At 52.6% G+C, this 10,747-nt stretch overlaps 1 protein-coding gene across 1 annotated transcript in view; it reads right to left on the reverse strand.

Annotated features, from left to right (window-relative positions):
- Positions 1-10,541, reverse strand: part of ADRB2 (adrenoceptor beta 2) — a 30,348-nt gene extending 19,807 nt beyond the window's left edge. The window contains exon 1 of the mRNA XM_027682592.1: positions 9,232-10,541. Within this exon, the coding sequence (XP_027538393.1) occupies positions 9,232-10,402 (1,171 nt within the window). The 5' untranslated portion in view covers positions 10,403-10,541. The remainder of the gene's footprint in view (positions 1-9,231) is intronic.
- Positions 10,542-10,747: the final 206 nt, after the last annotated feature.

Here is a 10,747-nt window from a genome sequence, read left to right on the forward strand (position 1 = left end):
CTGTCCACATGCTGTAGCTCATGGGACCTCCATCCCACAGCCACTAAGGAGTGTCATGTCCTGACTGGTGCCATCATGGGAGGCACCATTTAATCTGATTCCAGTGGGCCTGGGAGGCAGGAAGAGCATTATGGCTTTGGGGATGATAAGAAATGTTTTCAGCGGTGTGGTTCTTGCTTCAGCTGCAAAGTATCAAAATGAGGGCAGTTCTCACCCAGGGGTGAACAAGTATTTTCTTCAGCCAGAGAGAAAAGAAAAAAAAGATTAGGGAGAGGTTTTTCACACTTGCATACACTTAAGAGGAAAAAATATTTACATGAGGGAAAAAGGACTTGGCAGGGGCTTCCCAGAGGCCATTTGCTGTTTATGCATTTCTCAGGACTGGGCTGAGGCCACAGAACTTGGTGGTGGCGCCTGAACCTCCCTGAGCAGCCGAGGGGACTGTCTTTAAGGCTGGGGAGATCCTCTCAATGTTCCTACTGTGCCTCCACATGCAGAGAAGTCGTGTCTGTGAGACCACAGGCAGCTCTGACAGTGGCTGCTGTGGTTTCCTAATGCCTTTCCTTTGTCGTCCCTGAGGGACCAGAGCCAAGAGAAGCTGTTGGAAGCCTCAGGGTAACATCACATGTGCTGGGAAGCAGGAACTGGGCTCTAAGAATCTCTTAATACCAACAAACCTTTCCAGGATGGGATGAGAAATATTCTCCAATTGGAATGTCCTGTTTTAACAGGGTTGGGGGGGAGCTGGATGGCAGCTGAGGCTCCCACCACAGAGGCTGAAGGACTGACTGATTCTTTCTTCAGGACCCCTGCAGTCAGCAATGGCTTGTACTTATAGCTGTGGCTCTCTCTCTCTTGAAAGCACAAACCCACAAATTATTATAATTTGGGCATCCGCTGTGCTTTGGAATTGCCTAGTGCAATCCCTCCCTGTCCAAGCTGCACAACAGCTCCCTGCTGTTGTTTCTGGAAGGAAGAAGCCTCAAAATGTTCCAGGCACACTGGCCTCTGCTGCCAAGACTTTCACCATGGTCTTAAGTGGCATACAGAATGCAAAATACTTGTCACTGCAACATGCTGGGCTGGGATCCTACTTTACATTACCCATGCTTTCTTCACCCTCACCTGAAGCAATAGAAACATCAGGACAACAGGTAACAGAGAACAGGCCAGGAGACTTTCCCAAAGACACGCCCCCATGAGCTTTTCCAATCCTATCTAGGAGATAAAGCAACCTGGGACAGACAGCAGTGTCCTACCACCACACCGTGCTTCTGTCACCCCATTCCTGCAGGCAATTCATTCCATTACCTGCTTCCAGCCCAAGCTCCAAAACAGCCCAGCTGAAGAAGCTGCAGCACAGAGTTTGGTGCTGAGTCAACACTCAGAAGCCCTGTGAGGTAAGACCTTGCTCAGACAGCAGAGAAGGAGCAGAACCACCATTCCCTCCTGCTGTGTGCCAGCATGGGGGCTCTGGGTGGAGCAGAGCAGGGACAGCATTGGGCTCTACAGATCAGTGCCAAATACATTTTGCAGTGTTTCATGTTTCCCATCCCAACAGTCTCAGCACTGGACATCTGTGTTTCCTCCCAGTTCCAGGGAACGCTGGCACTGGTGACCAGCAACAGAGGATTAAAGCCCCCAGCTGTACTGGTCCATGTTTCTGCAGCAGCATGGGAAGTGCTACCATGGCAGTGCAGGAGCCATCCAAGACTGCCACTGTTTCCAGTCCAAACAGGCAGGAAAGCAGGTGGACTTTTAAAACTCTGTTTGCAGATCCTGGCATAAGATGTGAAAACCAGATAAGCCCTTTTACAGCGAGGTGTTGAGCACCCACAGCTCCTTTACCATTTCCATTGCTCAAAGCACTAAATAAATCAATGAAATTCTTGTCCACCCTATGTTTGCCTCCCTGCCAGCATCCACGTCTTTAGGTGTTGGTTTTCTTTAATGAGCCCTGAATGATTCACTGGAAGCATCTTGGGGAGTATGGGGGAAATAGAGCCAGCAAAACAGCTTTAAGCAAGGACACTTGACTACAAGCATACCATAATTACTCTTTATTTAAACACAACATCGATAGGACGTGCAATAAATACTCCAGGTTTTAAACATACAGATCTTCATCTATGTATGTATCTAGCACAGCAAAACACCTTTACATTTCCTTGTTTATATACAGATATATATATTGCTGTATATAGATAATGGAGATATGTATACACACATATACATCTATCTCTAACACACTTGTGCAAAAATGACCTTACCAAGGACAGTAAACAATTAAATATTTCCCAGTCCACTCTCACTGGCACTGGCAATATTGCACAGAAATTCAATTGTATGCTCCTGCCATTGGGAGGGTGAGAAAATGGGAAAGACTGAAATTGCATGCACAGAGAAGCAGCAAATCCACTTTTTTCACGATGAAGAAAGTTTATAAAAGCCCGGTGCCCACTAAAATACTCCGCTTGATTCATCACCTCTACACACAGCAATTCCAGCGAACACCCACTGCCAGATCCAGGGGAATCAGGGTTGTGTTCTACTCTTACAAGGCTTACCACTTACCACTTTACTTTCAAGTTGTGTAAACCCCAGTTTCCAGCATGCGCTGCTCTGTCTAGACCCAGGCTGTGTCACTGGAGAAGTGACTGTTCTCCCAGCCCAGCTGGCTGTACCTTGTTCTGTGCCAGGCAAATACAAGCCTCAGTCCTTTGGCCGAGGCTGTGAGAGGGAGCGGTGGTGCCACAGGACCTGCCCGTGCCACCAGCTGCAGCTGGAGCCCTTGAGGAACAGTTGCATCTCCCAAGAGTCAGTGCTGGGTGGAATATTGCTGCCCTACTCTGGAATGTGACAAAAAGCACCTACAGGTTCCCCTGGGTGCCCCATGTCACTGGTGACCCACAGAAATGTCTTGGCAAGAGGGTGTATCTACCCCAGCTGCTAAATGGCAGCATCCTCACAGCCCAGGGTGTGTGTTCATTGCAAAATGTTCTCTTTGCCCCCAGGAAGAAAGATTACTCCTAATGTTTGCTTTCAAAATAGCTCCAATAAAAGTATAACAAGGAGAAGAGATGCTGGGGCTGCTCAAAAGAGCCAAGCTTTCACACTGGAAGAGACCGCTGCACAGGGAGGAGATGCCAGAGTGGCTGTGGTCCTACTGTGGAACTGAGAAACCAAGCAAAGTGTAAAAACAGTGATGAAAGGAACCTTAATCTTGCAAAACACTAATCTCAGGGAGCCTGGAGTCACACTGCCTCCCTGCTGAGAACAACAACCAAGGCCAGGACAGCTTTTCACAACAGCTCTTGCTCACCTGAACCTGCAGAACCGCTCTGGGTACCACATACATTGCACACCTGAAGTGCAGGCACAAGTTAGCAAACAGTGTGGGTCAGCCAAGGTACAAGGTGCTTCACCAGGGCTGGATGCCCCTGCAAAGGCATGTGGGGAGGGGAAGACTGGGGTAAAGCTGGTGAGAAGAGCAGTGTACACCTTCCCCAGCTTCCCCTTCAATCCTCACAGCCCAGGGACACAGCCAGGCAGTGCCATGGTAGGTCAGGAAACCTTTGTTTCCCTGCTACTTTGAGGATGGCACTTTGTATCCACTGACAGAGAGCAGAGAAGGGAACATGCAAGACAGGCCATCCTCCCTCCTGCCAGAGGAATGAATGTGCTCATAAACCCATCTCCTTGGGAAATGGATTCATCATACAGTGAAAATAAACACTTGGAGGCAGACGACTGGCAAAGGGAGGGACAAAGCCCTTCCCTCAGACAGTGTGGGTGTTTGAGACTCCTGGCAACAGGAGCTGAAATTAAAGGTGCAGGAGCAGACTGTCCCCACGTGCTGGACGAGCCAGCAGGGAAGCGAATGAGCCTGGCAGAACTGAGAGTTTTGGCTGAGACTCAGGAAAAAAGGGAGAGTTTAGGACCTCTGGAAAAAGGGCAGGCAACTCAGGCAACAACAAGGATGTCGTGAGGTGATGCAGGGAGAAAAGTTAGAAGGACTAGAGCCCAACTAGAGCTTAATCTGACTGCTGCCACAAAAGACAATTAAAAATATTTTTATATAAGTACATCAGCAATAGAAGGAGGGCTGAGAAGAATCTCCATACTTTATTGGGAAAACACAGTGACAAAGCATGAGGAAAAGGCTGAGGTGCTTAATGCCTTCTTGGTCTCAGTCTTTATTAATCAGACCAGTTGTACTCCAAGCACCCAACACCTTGACCTGGAAGACAGGGACCTGATGTCCTGTGTCAAGGTGAACTGCTTAGTAGATGAGGGAAAGACTGTGAACAATGTCTACCTGGACTTTAGTTAAGCCTTTAACACCTACTTCCCACAGCATTCTCCTGGAGAAACTGGTTTCCCATGGCTTGGATAGGTACACTGTTTGCTGGGTACAAAAATGACTGGATGGCTGGGCCCAGAGAGTGATGGGGAATAGAGCTGAATCCAGCTATGGGCCAGTAAACAGCGGTGTTTCCCAGGGCTCAGTTTTGGGCCAGTCCTGTTTAATATCTTTATTGATGATCTAGGCAAGAGGATCAAATGCACCCCCATTAAGGTTACAGATGACGCTAATTTGGGAGAAGTGTTGATTTGTTGGAGGGTAGGAAGGCTCTGCAGATGGATCTGGACAGGCTGGATTGATGGCAGTGCCAGGTTAACAGTTGTACTTGACCTTAAAGGTCTTTTCCAATCTAAAAGATTCCATGATTCTATACCAGAAGGGCAAGAGATGCTGGGAGATAGACTGCAGCCTGATGTTACTGCCAGCCAGCTCTGGCAAAACCTTCCTCTCGATGACAAAAGCATGTCCCTCATAGTAAATAAACTCTTAAATGGGCCCTTTGCAAAACCCAGCAACTGTGACGTAGGAGAGCTGAAGAGCACGTTGTGTGACTGCTCACACATCCGCTCCCTCTCTGGAGAAGCAGGGCTCTCCTTTCTACTCTATTAATCCCTGGCCTATTTTCAAACATTTTGGTGCATTTTGTAACTTAAATCTCTTCCCTCCCTCTCTGCTGTACCACTATCCTTCAGCGGGGGCCTCACCTTGACCTGAACCCCAGGGGAGGTTGCATGGTCTGGACACAGTTTCAGAGGCAAGGCTGAGGCAGGGACAGCCCTGACACCCCACAGCAATGTGATATGCACCCACAGGCGATGCTGCCCAGTGGGAATTGCTGAACAACTCAGGATATGAGGTGCTTTGGGAACAACCAGTCCTCAAAAGATGCTTGAGTCTCATTTCCAGGTGGGGATCTGCACCCAGACCCCGTTCCCTCTGCCAGCTCCTCATGCACTTCCACATCTCCCTAGTGCCAGAGCAAGCTGAAGGTTGTATTTCCAGGCCTGGCTACCCAGACACCAAAAACTCTCCAGGAATGCTCCCAAGAGGCAAAGGACTAGCATAACTCAGGAGCTTTCAATACTCTGGCTGTTTTGGAGGATGAAGCAAAGACAGCTCCTGATGTGAAAGCTGCAGCTGCCCAGATCGCAAGCAGGACCTACAGCGAGGGCAGTATTTTGTAACAACACAAAAGCTGTGTTTGTGATCTCCATCTCAACTAAGACTTTAAAAACAATTACAATCTGTTTGGCCAAAGTGGCTAAAAGCAGTGAATATACTGCCAAACTCGAGTCAGCTGCACAAACAGACATCTGGGGGTCATATCCCACCGGTGTCCCCACTGACATGGGTGGGCAGTATCCCTCTCATGCTCTACCCACCTTTGCGGCAGTGGCACAAGGTACAAGCCAGCAGCACAGCAGGTAGCCTGTTCTGTTTGCAATAACAATTTGATGTTTATCACTGTGTGTTTTATCAGATGTATTTAACCTGACCCAACTCTCTGCTAGTGTAAATCCTAAGTACCCTAAAATCCAATTTAACAGCTACTTCTGACTTCAATGATCCATTTTTTAATGCCTAGCATGTATCTATAAAACTATCTTTGTAGTGTAAAATATTTCAACAGTCCAAAGCTTTTCTTTTCCAACCACGGAACAGGAAAGATTTTTCAGGTTTGGTTTTGGTTATGCCATAATATTTTTTCCTCCAATATTTCTCTCTTTCAGTTCCAGCTGCCCCCAGAACTGCACTGTTTATATTTTAATAGTTTTACTAATATTACCTTAGAGGAGAGAAATCAGTTCTTCAACACTCAGACTGCACTGCAAGCCTGAGGTTTCTCAACACCGTAGCTGAGCTTTGCAGTACCAAGGTCAACTGCTCAGTGCAAACAGCCTAACATTCCCTGTCCTTTCCACACCCACGTGCTCTGGATGCTGGAGTGGATTTACATTCAGTCACTTGCTCATCTCTCAGTTTTGGCTACACAGAGCCACAACATCTGAAGTATAAACAGAGGCAGCCAAACAAATAGAGAGATTATTTGGACAACGAAGTCCTGGTCCACAATATGTGTTACTGAAGTGCCAATAATTAATAACAGTGAAAATACAGACCCCAACACGTGGACATGGGATTTCTTTGTGCCAGAGGGTCCTGTCCCAAAGCTGGTGAGAGTTTGACCACTGAGCCTGTTGGAGGCTGGCTAACCCTTCAACACTGTGGGACACCTCCTCCCTGTGTCCCCTTGCTACCTGCCAACCCACACTACTCCCAGGTATTGCAAAATAAAAGTGACTGGCAAAATTCAAAATGCAGGAGACAGAACAACACAGGAGATATTGATCTCTACAATCAAGAGGTTAATTGTCACTTCCCCTCAATGCTACATAATAATCATGTCCTGCACTATTGTATAGTGCATCTCCAGCCCCAGTGTGAGCACCTACACTGTGTGTACCTACACCGACTCCACATCACACCAGCCTGTCAACTTTCAGTCCTTGTGCAGTATGAAGCAAACAGCAGCTGATTGGCAGCCCTGGTCCTGTGCTGGGTGTCCCCTGCTCGGGCAGCCTGTTAATGTTTATCTGAGGAGCTGACCTGGGGCCTCACACACCACACCGTTAGATCACACCCTTCCTTTGCCCGACTGGCTCACACTCAGAGGGTTTGGGGCACTGCTGACATCCCTCCCAAGGCAGCAGGTGAGGGCACAGACAGGTGCAGGCAACAAGGCAGAGAGGCAGGAGGGAAGGACTCAGCCACATTCCCTGCCTCTGCTGTAGTGCTGAGCTGCAGAGGCAGCAAGTGGAGCTGAGTCAGAGGAGGAGAGGGCTTTTACAACTGTTCCTTCTTCCTAACACCCTTTTCAAGCAGGATCAGTACCACTCTGGGAAAAAAAAGAAGGGAGCACTAGGAGTTTCCAGACCCCAGCCCCACACAAGCCAGGTGTTTTTTACCATGAGGGGTGTGAGAGCTCATGGAGCTTGTCCTCACACCTTGCAGCAGCATCAGAGACCATCAGTAATGACACCCCCTCCTGCTCCCTGCCGTCGGGGGAGGGAGGCCGGGATTCCCCTCCAGCATTCCCTGGGGTTGCCCCTGACGGCACCAGCGCTTGGGGCAAGTCCTTCTCAGAGCAGCCAAGAGAGCCAAGGCCACACGGGGACTGCGAAGAGGTGTCGGTAACCAGAAACCCTGCTCCACCCCTCTCCCATCCTCCAACCTCCCCAGGACAGCGCACAGCGCTGCTTCAAAGCCCCTCTGCCTTCTGCACCGGGGGGTACCAGCCTGGGGGGTCTCAGCTCCGCGCTGGTCACCCCACTGCGTTTGCAAAGCTAGTTCTGCCAAGGACCCAGCGACACCCAGACCCACCCACTGACCACGGCACGGCCCAAGTAGCAACGCAACGAACACCCCCGTAGTGCGGGGAGAGCGCGTGGAAATGCGGGGGATCCACACACGGGCGGTGCCCGAGGGACACCACGGTCTCACGCAGCGCCGGTAGGACCCGTGGGCACCGTTTCCCCGCACCTCTCCCGAGTGTTTCTGAAAGGACCGCGCACTTGCACAACCTCCCGGCCCGCGGGTCCAGCCTGTCACACAGCACCGCGATTGCGGATAGTGGGAGAGCTCCATTTCCCCCTTCCCCAGCCCAAATTTCTGCTTCCCTCCAGTTAGGGACTCACAGAGAGCCAGCCCTCGATAGCAGTGCGGTCCTGTCCTGCCGCCCAAACCTGCCCGCCCGTGTCTGCCGTCCCCTGCCAGCCCTGCCCGCCCGCCGCCAGCTCCGCAGCGCGGGGACATCAAGGCAGCGCCTGTTACACGGGGAAAAAAAACCTCCACAACCAACCCAACAGACCTGCAGCCGTCCCACGGTCGGAGCTGAGCTGGATGCCATGGAAAATAAAAACCCTCCTCCCCTCCCCTCGGGCTCACTGTCATGTGAGACTTGTAGTTAAACAAACTGGGTGCTTTAAAAGCTTTTGGTTGGATGCAGAACGATGGTCTGTGGTTGCAGCAGCATGTCACCCGACTTCCCAGTACAATATTCCCGAGTCCCACAGTCACAGGCTCACATTTTAGGCAAATAGTCCATTTATTCCTATTATTATTTCAGCAGAAAGTCCTATAGCGCTTGGCAAAGAAAGCATTCGCAGTTTCTGGGCGTTGATGAAACTGTCCCACTGCCAGCCACAGCCGCGGCCGTGACCCAGCCCTGCCGACCCGCGCTCAGCCCCACTCCCAGCATCCCTTCCCCTCTATTTTGTCGCAGACTGCCACCTCCGCACAGTCCCCCGGGCTGGACAGCACTGGCACCACCGCCCGAGATGCCCACCTGGCCGGGGGGGGCTTCCCACGGCCACCGACTCGGTTAAGAGAAGGGAACCGGGAGGAGTCCCGCGAGGCGCCCGGCTCCTCAGCGGGGCTGTCGCGGGGGCAGGGGGGGGTCCAGCCCCACCCCTGCTCCCGCCGCCCCGCACGGCTCTCCCGCAGCAGCCACCGGCTGCTCACAGCAAGGTCATGAGGTAGTTCAACACCGGCCGCGGCCAGAAAGTCCTTCCGAGAACGTGCATTCTGCACAGCCTCAAATCCCCCCGACCCCACTTAAGGGACCCTCGGTCATGCCCCTAACCAGGGAGGCCGCCAGCAGCCCACCTGCCCTAGCAGGGTCCAGCCCCCACTTGCATAAGGCTTGAGTTTGGGGTTTCTCGCAGCCATTAGATTTTAGGGGTACTCTAGAAGAGGATCACTATTATTATTAAGGGGGGAAGTTGATTTTCCTTAGAAAGACTCCTCTGTACAACCACTGTGTGCCACACCAGAGCCCACAGTACCCTACCCGCTAGGCACAGTACCTTTGCAGTGCAAAAAGTCCTCGGGGTGAGGGAAGGAACCCTCTTCACAGAGCAAGTCGCAGGTTTTATCCGGTGCCAGGGGGTAGCCGTTTTCCTCCTCATTGTAGTCTCCCCTGCCGTTGCTGTTGGAGTAGCCATTGGCATACATCTTCAGGGCAGACCTGCGGAAGCACAGGAGCTCCTGGAAGGCGTACCTGAAGTCCGGGCTCCGGCAGTAGATCAAAGGGTTGAAGGCAGAGTTGATATAGCCCAGCCAGTTCAAGAGGATGTACAAGTACTTGGGAATGATGTTGTCCTGGATGACGTGCACGATGTTGACAATGAAGAAGGGCAGCCAGCACAGCGTGAAGGTGCCCATGATGATGCCCAGGGTCTTGAGGGCCTTGTGCTCCTTCAAGAACTTGGAGGCACGGCGGTACCCGGCTCCCCCTTTCTGCTCCTGCTCCTTGTTCTGGGTGTGAAATCTCCCCTCGCTCCTATCTATCTTCTGCAACTGCTTCTTGGCCACCTGGAAGACCCTGGCATACACAAATACCATGATGATGAGTGGCAGGTAGAAGGAGATGATGGAGGAGGCAATGGCATAGGCTTGGTTGGTGAAAAAGTCACAACATGTGTCCTTCTCATAGCACCGGATGGCCTCTGCATGGTCTGCCCGGTACCAGTGCATTTGGATGGGCAAGAAGGAGGTGAGGGCTGAGACCACCCACACGACGAGGACGACCCCGCGTGCCTTGCTCTTAGTCAGCAGGCTCTGGTACTTGAAAGGGGAGGTGATGGCGAAGTACCGGTCCACAGCAATGACACAGAGGGTCTCAATGCTGGCTGTGACACAGAGCACATCCAAGGCGGTCCAGAACTCACACCAGAAGTTCCCAAACTGCCACATCTCCATGATGATGTGGAAGGCGCCGAAGGGCACCACGCCCAGCCCCATCACCAGGTCAGCGCAGGCCAGCGAGGTGATGAAGTAGTTGGTGACAGTCTGCAGGCGCTGGAACCGGGCGATGGCAGTGATCACCAGCACGTTGCCGAAGACGATGGCCAGCACGATCACCGACATGAGGATCCCCATGCCCACCATCCACACGTCCCGCGACACCGTGGGGTCGGCGGCGCTCTGGTTGGCGCTGACGTTGCCGCCGGGCAGCTCGGTGCCTGCCACCGCCATGGCCCGCCAGCAGCCCCCCAGGGGCGGCGGGGGGGGGCTCGGCTTTGCTTAGGGCTCCGCAGCGGCAGCGCTGCTCTGGGCGCCGCGCATACGGGATCGCAGGTGCGGGGACGCTCCCGCCGTGCGGACCTGGGACCGCTCCCGTCCCGTCCCGTCCCGTCCCGTCCCGTCTGCCTCGTCCCGTCCCGTCCCGCGCGCGGCAACCGCCCGCCCTCCCGTCTCCCAGCCCGTTCGGCGCCGCGGAGCTTATAAAGTGACACCCGCCCGTGACATCAGCCCGCCGCAGCCAATGGCAGCCGGCACCCGCACCCCGAGCCCCCCCCGCACCCCCTGAGCTCCCCCTCC

Source organism: Neopelma chrysocephalum, unplaced genomic scaffold, assembly GCF_003984885.1.
Source record: "Neopelma chrysocephalum unplaced genomic scaffold, ASM398488v2 Primary Assembly neopelma1_63, whole genome shotgun sequence".
NCBI lineage: Eukaryota > Metazoa > Chordata > Aves > Passeriformes > Pipridae > Neopelma > Neopelma chrysocephalum.